This window comes from Sus scrofa, chromosome 3 (assembly GCF_000003025.6).
Source record: "Sus scrofa isolate TJ Tabasco breed Duroc chromosome 3, Sscrofa11.1, whole genome shotgun sequence".
Lineage (NCBI taxonomy): Eukaryota > Metazoa > Chordata > Mammalia > Artiodactyla > Suidae > Sus > Sus scrofa.
This window is the reverse complement of record NC_010445.4, coordinates 33,753,996-33,768,569: the sequence shown is the minus strand read 5'-3', so window position 1 is coordinate 33,768,569 and position 14,574 is coordinate 33,753,996. Positions and strand designations below refer to the sequence as shown.

The following is a 14,574-nucleotide window of genomic DNA, read 5'->3' as shown; positions in this document are numbered from 1 at the left end:
GAGTCTTTTTAAACAGGAAACAACTAGACATCCACAGGCCACAAAAAAAAGAACTCTAGGGAGTTTCCCTGTGGCACAGTTAAGGATCCAGGATTGTCACAGCTGTGGCACGGGTTCGATCCCTGGCCCGGGAACTTTTGTACTGCCTTGGGCACAGCAAAAAAAAAAAAAAAAGAGAGAGAGAACTCCAATTTCACACCTTATACAAACACTAACTCACAATGGACCATAGGTGAATATACATTTCAACTTAAACATTTTTAGAGGTAGGAGTTCCCATCGTGGCTCAGTGGTTAACGAATCCGACTAGGAACCATGAGGTTGCGGGTTCAATCCCTGGTCTTGTTCAGTGGGTTAGGATCCGGCGTTGCCGTGAGCTGTGGTGTAGGTCACAGATGAGGCTCAGATCCCCCGTTGCTGTGGCTCTGGCGAAGGCTGGCATCTACAGGTCCGATTCGACCCCTAGCCTGGGAATCTCCATATGCTGAAGAAGCGGCCCTAGGAAAAGCAAGAAGACTAAAAAAAAAAAAAAATTTTTTTTTAGAAGTAGTCATGTGAGGTACGGCAAAGAATTCTTAGATGCAACACCAGAAACAAGATCCGTGAAAGAAAATTTTGATAAATGGGACATTTCATAGAGGATACAGGGATGGCAAATAAACACACATAAAGATGTGAGCTATTATATAAATGCAAATTAAACTACCATCCACCCATTAGGATGACTAAAATTCAACACACGGAACACTGCCCCGCAATACAAAGCAAGGAACTACTGACTAGATTATGGGCTGTATGATTCCTTTTACATTTGCACCGTCAGAGTTGGAGAGCACAGGCAGTGGAGACATGACCAGAAGAAGGGCATGAGGGGGGTCCAAGTCCCCAAACGCAGGAGTGGTTACACAGACCCACACCTGTGTTAAAACACACCATTCACCCCAAAGTCAATTTTACTATATGTAAAACTAAAGGAAAAACCACCTGTAGGGCAGGGAGGAGAAAGAGAAATGATTTACTGACTCTTTAAATAAACTTTGCCTTGATATATGGGTTCAGATCTTTAACTACTTGGGAAAAGAGAAGTGAAAGAGCCTAAAAGATCAGAGTCTTTCTGCCCCAGGACCTTTGGAGGGTCTGGCACACAAATGTCTGCATCACAGCTCCTCTTCTTTGGGGGGAGAGGGAGCTGAAAATGTCAATAAGCCAGAATAATGGGAGGTCAAACACACACACTGTTCTGTTTGGTCAACTGGACACAAAGTGTGCTGTTTCATAAACTATGTTTAATTTCAAACCAATTCCCCAAGAGTTCCAACTGTTCTACACGAGCTACTGGAAAACGGAGGAGGGGGCGGGGGTGGGTAACGACACAAACAGAACAAACAAGAGCAATGCTGGCCATGATGGAGTAGAAAGCAAGATAATCAAAACTACTCATCATTTCTGGTTTAAGCGCTCTCTCCAAATTCTCACCAAGCATCTGTCATTCATCCTAACGAGACCATTACAGACACCTTACTGCAGGGGACCATCCAACACTGCCTGCTGCCTGTTCCCACGGCATCAGCTGCCGTGGACAAGCAGGCTGCCGATCGCTAATTATCATCCAACCATCACCTCTGCCAGGCAAGAGCAAGACTCTTACATACAGAACCAAAGTCACTGCTCTCTTTGTGCCAGGGAGCTTTCTGGACTTCAGTCCTGCCCCCAGACAGGTAGGCACTGGGCTGCTACCCACACAAATGTGATGTTTTGGAGACTTTTAATGTAACTGAATAATGAAATCAGCCAACATTTAAAAGATCTGTATGACTGTGTGCATTGGTATTTTCCAAATGACCCAGGACTGAGATTAGAAATGCTCCGTTCAAAGTACGAGACAGGGAGTTCCCTGGTGGCCGAGTGGTTAGGATTCAATCCCTGGCCCAGGAAATTCTGCATGCCATGGGCTGCCAAAAAAAAAAAAAAAAGAAGAAGAGAAAGGAAAAGGATAAGATAGACAAATGAATTTTAATGTATTAGAGACACGAAAAGTTAAAACTCATAGGTTTCAAACTGCACATTGTAATTAACCTTAAGAAGCTACCGCATTTTCGTGTAGTTTCAAAGAACTGCCACAGATACCTGAAGAGGCTACTGAAGTACTGCTTTTTTTCTAACTGTACACCTCTCCATAAGACCGGGTTTCCTTTGTATTTCCAGTAAAATTACACTGCAACTGACAGTGGAAGGAGATATGAGAATCCAGGTGCCTTCTATTAAGCCAGACAATAAAGAAATATGCAAAAAATATGAACAATGCCATTCCTCATTAAATTTTTAGAAAATATTTCCTATAAGAAGTATGGTAGATATGTTACCAGGTACTGGTTTCTCACTTTTAAAGGAATAACTAAGATTGGTCTTAGTTTAGTTTTTTTTCCTTCTCTTTTAGGACCGAACCTGCAGCATATGGAAGTTGCCATAGCAATGCCAGATCCCAGCCGTGGTCTGTAACCTACACCACATCTCACGCAACAGCAGATCCTCAACCCACTGATTGAGGCCAGGGATTGAACCCTCTGTCCAGCTCCACTGCTACTCTGCGGCTGACTGACAGATACCCTCACCCTGCACCACCCTGTCCATTGATTTTGGTGGTGAGTCACATTCACAAAGTCCCAAGTTCCTTTTCAAGATACTGAATCGAACCTATTACAGACTACAGAATCCTGAGAACCTGCACATCTTTCTGATCCAATATAAATCATGGTGAGGAGGTTCCCCAGGACAGGGTGCTGTTCTGCAGTAACGGGGGGGGGGGGGGAGGCGCTGGCAGGGCTACGAGGGTACACCCTGAGAACGAGGGTACACCCTGAGAACGTTAATCACCAAGTGAAGAAAGGAGCCAGACACAAAGGCCACATACTGTATGATCCCACTTATACAGAATATCCAGAGCAGACACAGGGTAGACTGGAGGTTGCTTAAGGCGGTGGGGAGCCGGGAGTGACCCTAAGGAACAGAGGATTTCTTTGTGGGGAGGGGGGGCAGTGATTAGGACAGGATGCACCAGGCAACGAAGGGGTCGAAAGCCCTGCCTCTGGCCCTCTCCAATCACGCCTCACATCCCCAGAACTCAAATCCTAACACCACCCCTCCGGCCGGCCCGTAAGTAGCACTCGGCAGGCCGAGCCTCTCCTCCACCTCCAGAGCCCTACGCTCCAGTGGCATTCATCACTTTCTATCCTGCTCACGTGACCCATCTGGATGCTGCAGACTCTCCTAAAGCAAAGACACGTTATCACCTGCTCCATCTTTGTAAACCACCCCACCCTGTGCCCAAGGCAGTGATTTGAGACCAAGGGCAAGTGTGTCTGTCCTCTGCTGAGCCACTTTGGGAACCTTCTTCCTAGGTTTTTACACAAGAAAATACTTGGTTATTCTAAACAATCCTCTCCGAAGCCATCGGCTAGAAAGTAGAGCAACGACTGGTCGGCAGAACTCGCTGTGACACAGAAGCCCCGAGCACGTGTGGCCACCAGCCCCGGAACTGCAGACAGATGAGACAGAGGAGCTGAGCACTGCCTTAATCACTCCGTCCCCCGAGCCTCGGGTTTCTGGGCCTGTAGAGCAGAGGGCGCAGCAGTCCCTTCCTGCTCTAGAACACAACTGCACCACCAAGAGCCCTCTGAGACCCTACCCCACATGCAGCCAGTACTTGAAGAATAAAAGGTCTTAAGAAGTATAGGACTTAACTTCATCAACCCAGCCACAGTGTGTTAGCAGTATGCACTGCTGCTGTTTAAGCTGTGTATTATTATCCATCTCATGTTTTAAAACTCACTGTCAGGGAAAGAGGCCAGGAGAAGGTGTTCAGGACATGCCACCAAACACCACCAGACGGCCAAGCTGGAAGCTCAGGGAGCAGGGAGACAGGCTGGCCTCTGGGACCTCTTATGTCCTTAACCGCTGCCCAGGTGAGGAATCTGGGTTCTGGAGCCTCTGGTCCCGTTTTCCTTCCACCTTATGAAAGCTGATGTCTTAAGAAAGAACAGATGATTGAGGGAACAGGGAGGAGGCCAATGTGGTGGGTCAGGGCTTTGGGGACAGAGCAGGGTGCAGCCAGGTTTATGCCATCCGTCTGGCTCGGAGGAGCTATGGTTGCTCACGTGCAGAGGTGGGTGTGGGGGTGGAGTGATGGGAGGACCTGAGTTGGGGCAGCCTGTCCTTGTTTGGACGCACCTCAAGGTCTAACCCTGGAGCCCCACAGAACTGGATCCTCTGAGATGCAGTACACATGTGCACTGAGCCCTGGCTACCAAGGCTCGAGCCTTCTCAGTTTAAATCTCTCCATGTGCCCAGAGCCCCGAATGTTTGCTTTAGGGATGATTCATGTCAGTTCAGGATCACGTTACTGAGTACTTGAGTCTCAAAGGAGGGAGGCATCAACCTTCAAAACACGCCTGTTTTGCTGGTATCACCTTCTGCCATCATATGCCACTTGCTTAGGTGCTGGGTGGCCCCAGCTAATTTTGGCAGTGAGCTGTTTTCTAGACTGAGAAGCCCAACTGCAGCTTTGCCCTCTGGGTGGTGAGGTGAGGCCCACAGGAGAACAGCAGGGGGTTAATCACAAGGTGGTGACCACAACCTTACGACCAACAGTGCCGGCCTACTGGCTCTAGAATGAAGCACAAATTTCTGTGAAGCCAGATGGCTTGGGCTCAAATCCCATGTCTGACGCTGACCATGGGTAGGTTATTCCACTTGCTCAGTGCCTTGCTCTGCTCTGCTATGAAATGGGAATGCTATTTCAGAGCGGTGGTTAAGGCGTGCACACAAACACAGCCCTCCATCCAATGGCCTGGTCCAGGGAAGGTCAGCTGCCACACTCCAGCCTCTCTGCAGCTCTCTAGAGTTCGGGGCCAGCCACACTTCCTGGACACCACCTGCTACTTCTTACAACCTTCTTGGATCCTTGTTTGTTTCTGGTGGCTGCTGAACGAATTACCACAAGCTTACTGGCTTGAACGCACACTCATTCTTTTACAGTTTTGGAGGCCAGAAGCCCAAGATGGGCCTCACTGGGCTAAAATCAAGGTACCAGCAGGACTGGGGTTCTCCTTGGCTCCCCTCCCGTCTTCAAAGCCAGTGAGGTCCCCCTCACACCAGCCACTCCAGCCTCCCTCTTCCCCAGGTTAAGGCCCTGTGAGCACACTGGCCCCACCTGGATGTCTAGCAATCCTAACTTCATCACACCTGCAAGGCCCCTGCCGCGTAAGTAATACAGCCGCTGCTTCCGGGGCACCAGGACAGACATTTCTGTGGGTCATTATTCTGGGACCACAGATCCCATCCCTCTAGTCCTAGAGACCCAAAGACCCCAAGCCCACCGTGCTGTCCTTCACCTCCTGCCTCTGATCACACCACCCCTCCCTCTTTTCAAACTTAGCTGTGTCACGTCCTCTGCAAAGCCTCAGCTGATGCACCCCTTCCCCACCACAGGCCAGTCCCCGCCTTCCCCGGGGACACAGTCACCCCCAATGCTACATCATAGCCCTCCCCAGCACATCTGTATTTACCAAGGGCCTTCACTCCAACCAGGTGGTCAAGGGCAGGTGGCAGCTGGCACTGAACCTGCCCGTCGGGAGGGTCTCATAAATGTCTGTCTAACGGCTTAGGCTCTGCGAGTGCAGGAGTCAGAAGCAAAACCATTAGCCCTGGTTGCTCATGGAAATGTGGGTGGGGGTGGGGTGGGCAAAACCAAAAGGTGCCTTCACCGAGCCTGCAAGCAAGTGCCCTCTGAGGACCTAGTGAAACAGGAGCAAGCGTGGAGAGTTTTCAGCCATCTGTGACTTTTCTGCAAGGTCCCAATATGGGCCAGGCTGTGCGCTGTCCAACAGCAGGGTGTCACGTGTCACACGGGAACCCGCTACAGTAGATTTGAGGGTTAGCAGGTTAGCTGCAACCCAAGCCAATATAACCCAGAACCCCATTTCTTTCACTGCAACCTAAGTCAGATGTAAGTTTACCGGACGGAGGTAAAGCTGCCTACAGAAAACGTTTTGGGAAAATTGCTTTATGACGGCTCCCACTCCCAAGGGTACAGGGCTGCAGCACTGGAGTCACATGCACATTAGTATAACACACAGAAAATAACTCGGATAAACGTCATCCTCTAGGAGTAGCAGCGATGCCATCCATCCAGCAGGAAGTGGGTTTGTTTGTTACTTAAAAACTAGTCATGTGTGCTGTATTCTGTATTCCTTCCAAGTGTGCATGCAGGCTTTTAACATGGGGAACTGCTGTTCTACACAAAATTGTTTCGTTACCGTTGTGGAATGATAAAGTTACAAGAGCAACAGACTTTCTCTTTATTAATGGCCTATACACACTTTCAATGCACACGTACAGTTACTGCAATTCTATGTGCTTGTTCTAAGTAATAAACTGCTGAAATGTGACTTTCTTTAATAATAACCTGGGTCTGCATCTTGTACGTGTATTTTATTTCATTTTTCAATTTGTCTGCACTGCATTTCTACAGAAACAGTTTAGAAATTGTCCACAATGGACTGAAAATTAAAGAAAAAAACCTAGTTCTTTACCACAAATATATGAAGAAAGCCTGCTGTCCAGTATGCCCGGGAACTATTTATCCACAAGTTTCCAAGGCACTTATTTGAGCTTTTCCAGGACACATTGTATCTTTCCAACATCCAATGGGACACCAACGCTCCCAGAAACACCCTCTAGCCCAGAACCCTAGTGGATTGTTCAGGTGAACTCTGACCACTAACACTACCTGCTTTGAGGGACATGTGCTACATCTGTTCATCCAGTGTGGTGGCTGCCAGCCACGGGTGGCTACTGAACACTTGAGCCAGCCCTCTCAGGCAGGTTGGGTCTCAACAGGGAAACAGACTGTTCTCATCAGTACGAGCAGGAGAGCTAGAGCACTTCAGAGCAAGGAGGAATCCTCTGGCATAGACAGGTAGGCTATCACTCCGATCAGCAGAAACAGCCCCGTGTCCACCACTACCCTGTGGCTGTGTGTGTTGGGGGGCAGGGGTGCCCAAAGGCTGAGGCTCATAGACTTCACTCCACCAGCTAGTTCTGAGGGCATTCTGCAGGCTAGGCATTCCGGCCCCTCTGTTCTTCTTACAAGCTAAAGACAGACGAGGAAAAGGCTGAGAATCCTGGAGGGAAATTCTTATGTGTCCATCTAGGATGGTTATAAAACAGCAATAGGGATTGAAGAATGTTTTTCACCAATTCACACACAATTTGATTGAAGAAATTTCTCCTTCAAGCTGATAAACTACCAACTCCAAGAAGCAAGCACTTCAAAATGACCTACCCCCAAAAAACTGCCTCCCCAAAACTGTTTAAGAGGTGGAACTGGACTATCTCACCATGGAAACACACTAAGGAGCACTGTACAGCCATCATACAGAATCAACTAAGATCCCTGAAATGTAATTTATTCCCCAAAGTCATATTGATGAAATGTACCTGCAACTCTAGGCCAGTCCGCCTGGTCTGCTCCGCCTGTCCGCTAGAGCAAACACACATGGTTTTCCTGGGAAAAGCCCCCTCAGCTCTTTCTGAAAGTATCATGGGGCAGGGGGTAGCAGAAGGGAGCCAAGATATCAGACCACCCAGACAACAACTGTGGCCACACCCTGGGTGTGACCATGCTCTGCACTGCAGGTCACCCCAACAAGCTCCTACAACCCTTTTCCAAACCAGGGGCCTGTTGAACGACTTATTGCGAGAGCTAGACCTTCCCTGGTCAATATTCTGGGGGCTGGTATCTGACACAGGACACTGCCCTCCCAGTATCAGGAAACCAACCAGTCACTGGCACGGAATCACCCTTCTCTGCCAGGCAAGAAAATCCTGCAGAACCGCTGGGGTCATGCAGGGGACCCTCCTGCCTCACTTTTGAATTTTCAAAAGGTCCAAAAGAAGGAAAGTCCACCTGGAGACTCAAACACAGCACTCACATTTGCCAAGAAAAAGCTCCTGACGATTGGGTAACTTGGGCTCCTTGAAAGGACACCTGGGCATTCTGGAAAATAAAGACTATGGCCCCAGCTGGGCTGGACAACAGAGTGGGTGGGGGGAAGACCCCGCAGGTAGTGAACCCTAGTGCCCCCCAGCTGGCCTTCTCTTCCCAACCCCTGACAATGGTCCCACCCCTCAAGGTGCACCCTCTGTCCTTCTCCCTGGCTCTCGCTAGTCCACACTCTGCGTGTCACCATTCACTCTTGCCCAGGGCCATTTCTCTCCCTACATAACAAATTTTGTAACAACCAACTTTCAAGCTTCAATCACCAACGCCCAGGAGTAGGCCTGCCGCTCTTCAAGAGAATTTCAACCCATCTGACCTCTCATCAGCTGAGCCATATGTTAACTTACTACAAAAATGGCATAACCGGCTTTCTTGCATCTGCAGGACCCTTAAAACGCTGCTTCCTCAAACAAGCTCACCTTAGTTCAAAGTAAGTTTATGAAGCAGCTGACACATAACACTGAACTCTGTCACAGTACATGTCAAGAAATACCTTGTTACAACTAGGTCTCCAGAGTAAAATTCCTTTGCCTTGTAAATCAAGCACAAATACCCACAAAACCCCAGAAACAATAACGAGTTTTAAAATGCTCAAAAGAAGGAGGTCCTGCCATGGCACAGTGGGTTAAGGATCCAACTGCAGTGGTTTGGGTAGCTGTGGAGGCATCAGATCCCCAGCTCGACTAGGTGAGTTAAAAGGATCCGGCATTGCCACAGGTGCAGTGCAGGTCGCGGCTCAGGCTCAGATTCAATCCCTGGCCCAGTAACTTGCATATGCAGCGGGTGCAATCATAAATTAAAACAAAGATACTCAAAAGAAATCTTTAGTAAGGTCCATCAGTGCCCTCGTCTACACGACAAGCTTTTTACTGCAAAAGGATCAAAAACGCCACTTGAAGCAGCTTACGTTAAAAGCAGTAAAACTGAATTAGCAGCTATCAAGGCAATATTGGTTTATGGCTTTGGCATTCTCTTTCCACACCACCTTGCCAGCTAGCCATCTCCTGAGCTACTGTTTAGCCTCAGAATTGCTATTTCCTGAATGAGTGTCTCCCACAAATACATTTAACAAAAAAAGGAACATAAGAGGAGCATCTTCAGTCCAGCAGTCCAGCAAAGAGGAAGATGAGTGCACAGTGGAAGCGCTCAGGGCCAAGACATGGCTCTCACCCAAGTCAAGTGGCTGAAACCAGGAGAGACGTTTAGTGGAAAGGAAGCATCTGAATGGCTTCTGAACCACCTTCCTGGGTCTCTGTCCTGCCTGCATTCAAGAAGAACTGTCACCACCCGTGTAAGTACATGGCCCCAAAGCCAGAGTGTGTGTGTGTGTTTGTGGTGTGTGCTCAGAAGCAAAAGCTGGCTGAGGACCCCAATGCCTAGACTCGGCTCCCACCCATCTACCTGCATGTGTGAGGAAGGCGGCACACACCTGAGTCCTAAGTAGGGCAGTGATGAGGCAGCTGTGTGGGGTCCAGGAAGAGGGGAGGCAAAGACCAGTAAGACAGCTATTGCAAAGCTCCAGCATGAGGAAATAGGAGCCTCTTTTAGGGTGAGGGGTGGAAAACCAAAAGGGCTTGGTAACAGGATGTGGGATTTAGAGACAAGAATTCAGAGCCGACTCAAAAAGCCTGGAGGCTCGGTGACCTGGCTTCCCTGCTGCAAGCTGATTCTCAGCCTCACATGCATCACTCAATGCTCTAACGCGGGTACAAGAACAAGAATACTCTGGTCTGAGAAGGCCCTGGAGCTGCCCAAGCTTCAGTAAATCCACTGTCATGCATTACGTTGTTCTTAAAATATTATACTATTGACCTTAAATACCTATTTAGGCACATTAGGCCCAGGATTTCATAAATAATGTTGCTTAGACTAGGGCTGCTCAGTTTTCTTCCTAATTGACATTAGGCTATAAAAGCACGAAGGCCAACTGGCCCCACCTGTGTGGGCCATGTCCCTCCGGCAGGTGCCGCCCTTTCACCATCACAGCCCCACTGATCCAGGACCCGGTGCTGCCTGAGCCCAGCACTTCACACCCACTTTGGGTCTCCACCCTCACAACAACCTGGCAGGATGCGACTGACCTCCTTTGCGAGGATGCAGAAACTGAGGCACTGAGAGCTTAAGCAATGCGCATGAGGTCACAAAACAACGAAAAGGCAAAGTCCACCTTCAGATGCAGGCCTGGCACCAAGCCTGTCCTCTCCCACACTGCCCCACCCGGAGTTCTAATTCAATAGCTTCTTTCTCCCTTTCCACAAAACTGATTCCAAAAACAATAAAAATCCGGAGTTCCTGTTACGGCTCAGTGGTTAACGAATCCAACTAGGAACCATGAGGTGGTAGGTTCGATCCTTAGCCTCGCTCAGTGGGTTAAGGATCCCGAGTTGCTGTGGCTCTGGCATAGGCTGGCGGCTACAGCTCCGTTTCGACCCCTAGCCTGGGAAGCTCGTATGCATGCCCCAGGTGCAGCCCTAGAAAAGACAAAAAAAAAAAAAAAAAAAGACCCAAAAAAAAAAAAATTAAAAATCCAAGATGAAGGTATACACTTTTTTCCAATGTGCTGTGATCATTTGTTTACGGGTAATCAAAATCAGCAGCCTGGAAGATTCGGGAGGGCGGATGCCTGTGAAGAGTAACTTCCAATTCCCTCAAAACCTGACAGCCTCCCATCAGAGTCAGATGTTTCTAGGTTTGGCCTAATTTCTCCTCTATTTCTTCTGGGTTCTCCAAGTTAATGTTTATATTGTAGCTCTGAAAAGTTCTCTTATTACCAACATGAGAGGAAAATCAATATTCTCGTATGACTTGATTTTGGTCTTGTTACGGTGCTATTCGAAAAGGAAACACGTTTTAGATAGAGTGTAGTTTGTGCGCGTGTGCAAGAGAACTCACTTTCCACTCCCAAACCTGCTTAAAGAGAAAAGTAACTTGAAACTCCATCTCCCCACATGAGTTGGAAAGAAAAAGAAATCCATCCCTGCTGCCCCCAAACAAAAAATACAGAAGTCACAGATCAATTCTTTTCAGAGACTCAAGACTGCTGATTTGCTCCCAGCTTGGTGTCCTGAGAGCAGTGGTCTGAGAGTTGTAAAAAAGTCAGACCAAACAGTCTCCATTAGCCTCAAAGAAAGACTCACTCTGACTGCTCACACGAGGGCAGAAGCCACACCAGGGGACAAACACCTGTGCAGGCAGCCTGTGCGGCAGAAGCAGGCCTCGGAAAACTGCCTCTTGATTGGGAGGGAGCTCAGCGCAGAGCAGACTACCAGCTCCCAAGTACAAGCCCCTCGGGCAGCCCCTGGGCCTGCACGGCCTCTCCCCTGAGTGAGACGGTGAATAAACCGCCAAGCAAAGCCATTCCTGCCCAGGCCCACTATTGCCACCGCCTCCACACCTGAGAATGTGCCACCGACAGCACACAGGCAGGAAGCACGTGGGCCCGACCCCACTGAACTGCCAACAAACGTACCCACCTCTTCCCTCTCTGCTCTTCACCCCGAATAACTTTCCTGAGGGCTCAAAACAAGACATTTTTAAAATAACTAATCCTGCGCTCTGTTATTCTCCGGCAGATAGGCAGGGGCCGCCCCTACAAAGCAGAGCAGGAAAGCAAACTGACCTGCTGAGAGGGAATAACCGCCGACCAAACCAGTCTCCCAGGCTCCTCCGAAACCACCCTGCCCAGAAGGGGCGGGCTAGATGCTCCTCTTGAGGAAGCCGCCCCTCCCCAAGCTGGTCAGAACCCTGACAGCTTCCAGCTGCTGAGTGGGGAGGATTCAGGGCGAACAGCAAACAGGTGCGAGTCACTCGCAGCGCCGGGCACGCAGGCCAACCAGAGCCGCCGGTCCCCAAAATCCCACCCTTCCTGCTCCGTAATAGGAAGGAGTCTTTCACTCTTTCTCATCTAAAATACAATATATGTCAACCTAGCAGCACATGCGAGGAGAGGGAAGGCTAGGAAAGGCTGAAAAGCTTGTAGACCGCCTAAGACTCGGGCAGCTTTTTAAACGGCACACCTGTGGGGGCTCGACTACAAGCCCTTCAAAGACATGGTAGCTTCTAGTTAAGGCCCATCCAAAAGAAACAAGACTTCAGTTTAAGGAATCATTAGTAATAAGCTACAATCTTTGCAATCCAGTTTGAGATGGCAGTAAATTTGCAGACTCATGACTTTATGGGTGACTTTCCAATGCCATTTTTGATATGAAAATAAAAAACTCCATGAGAAAAGAAACCAGTTGTGAACACATGCCCGGACTGAAAATTCTTCCCCCATTCAATCCTCTCTAGTCTTAAAAAAGTCCTTGAAACTTGTGGCCATGATTATTTCCCAAAGACCCAGTTCGGTGCCAGAAATGCACTCTGCGGAGAGGCCCGTGCTTATACTATCACTAGTGTTCAAAACCAGTGGCAGGACGACTTACATGGGACATGGCGTAGGCCAGCCTAGCGCTACTGGATTTTTGTCTTGATGAGTGGTATTTGAAAAGGAAACTGAAAAGCAGCCCTCTTTTGGCCTAAAGGAATATACAGAATACTCTCAGCACGTACTCCTTCAGCTAGTTGGTTTAATGGCATATGACAAAAGCTCCACCAAGTTACTGCCTCGCTGGGGCCAAGAGAAATAGACAGCCAGTTCTTGGCGTGAGCTTGGCTCTCCTGCCCCCCATTCCTCACCACTGTAAGGACAAGTGGGAAGTGCCTTCTGCAGGCACCTCCACTTTACCTCCTGCAATCGGGCAGGGCATCCCCCGCCCCCCCATTTTCATACTCATGGGAACACCAGTCAAAGTGTTCTTGCCAACCAGGGTGCAGCGCCCCGCACGTGTAGCCACCCCAAAGGACAAATGCTGCTTTACCTGAGCTTCCTTAGCGCCCCACACACTTACGCAACCCAAGATCTCTTGCTCAAAGCAGAACAGGAACATTCAACGCCCCATTCACCCAGGTGCCCCCTTTTAACTCCTGCCTGTCGGCCCTCCTAGAAATGGGTAAAAATTCTCTTTTAAGGCTCCCTAGACTTTGCCCTTTGAAATACGTGGGGCCATGACAAACAGATGCCTTCCAGTGACCACCTCTGCTTGAGCCTGTAAGCCCAAGACCCTTTCCTATCCAGGGCCTCTACATCAAACCTTCATTACCAAGACCTAGTATCTCAAAAGTGCGGTACCCTGGAAAGCTGCTGGCACAGGGGCAGAAAATTAAAAGTTACCTTCGGAGTCGAGCTGAATTCGGATATAGGTAGTTGGGGGGAGGGGAGCTTTCACGTAGTTTCAAACCCACACCTGGCCCGAGGCTGACTGCACCAACAGCCAGGTACCAAACTCCCTGAAAAACAGGTAACTCTGAAACGAAGAGCGCCTGGCTCAGAACTCTGGGCCCGTCGGGAGGCTGACAACATCCGCGTCCCTTGCAGGTGTTTCAAAATGAAGCCCAACGCTAGCAAGTGCTGTTACAGAGCGATCGACCCGGGAACCGCTTCGAAGCCCCGGGGGGCTCTCCGGGGGAGCGCACGGGAGCAGGTGGGGGCGAGGCCCGAGCCCAGGGAGGTTTCCAGGGCCCCGACCCTCCCGGCCAGAGCCAGGCCCCCGCGACGTCCCGTCAGTGGCACGGTCCCCGGAACCCGGTTCCCGACCCCGGCGCGCGGCGGCCGCCAGCAGCCCCCAAAGCCCTGCGTCCCTCCGCGGCCGGAGCGCCCTCATTTACAACTCTGGGCTCTGGGCGCTTTGTGCCGGCGAGGCCGCCCGGGTCCCGCGGGCCGGACAATGCGCCAGGCGGGGGGCCGGCGGCCGCCCCCCGCCCGCGGGCCCGGCATGACGGTGCAGCCTCGCCCCGGCCGGGCCGACCGGGTCGGGACGGCCAGGCCGAGGCCCGCGGCCGCCCGGGGCCTGGTTAAAGATGGCGAGCCCCTCGCGTGGCTCCTGCGGCTCCCCCCGGCTACAATGGAAGGCGCTCCCGGCCCCGCCGCGGCCAGCCCGCGGGGCTCACCTTCCATCTCCATGTCCTCGGGCTCGCTGAGCTGCTGCTCGCCCGCTTTCTGCTGCTGCTGCTGCTGTTGCTGGTGGTTCATGTCGGCCGCGGCCTGGGCCTCGCCTGCGGCCGGGAGCCCGGGCTGCGGGCCCGGCGGGCGGGCGGCGGCGGCGAGCCGGGGCGGCGGCGGCGGCGGCGGCGGCGGGGCGGCCTCCTCCTCCTCCTCCCGCGCGTCGTCGGCAGCGGCGGCCCCGGGGCGGCCCGCGGCGGGCGGCGGCGGCAGGGAGACGCGCACGTACTTGCTCGCGATTCGCCCAATCTCGGCGCCGAGGCGGGCGGGCGGCCGGCGGGCCTGGCCGGGCGGCCTCCTCGCTCGCTGCGGCCGCCGCCGCCGCCGCCGCCGCCGCGGGGCCCGCCTCCCGCCGCCGGGGCCGGGGCTGCGGGGCCGCGGGCCGGCCGGGGGCGGAGGGCGGCCGGGCGGGGGCCGCGGAGTCAGCCCCGCCTCGGGCCGGGCGCGGCGGGCGAGAGGCCTGGCCGGCCGCGGC

At 51.5% G+C, this 14,574-nt stretch overlaps 1 protein-coding gene across 1 annotated transcript in view; it reads right to left on the bottom strand.

Annotated features, from left to right (window-relative positions):
- The window catches only part of USP7 (ubiquitin specific peptidase 7), a 56,124-nt gene extending 41,911 nt beyond the window's left edge, over window positions 1-14,213 (bottom strand). The window contains 1 exon segment of the mRNA NM_001135680.1: window positions 14,048-14,213. Within this exon segment, the coding sequence (NP_001129152.1) occupies window positions 14,048-14,129 (82 nt within the window). The 5' untranslated portion in view covers window positions 14,130-14,213.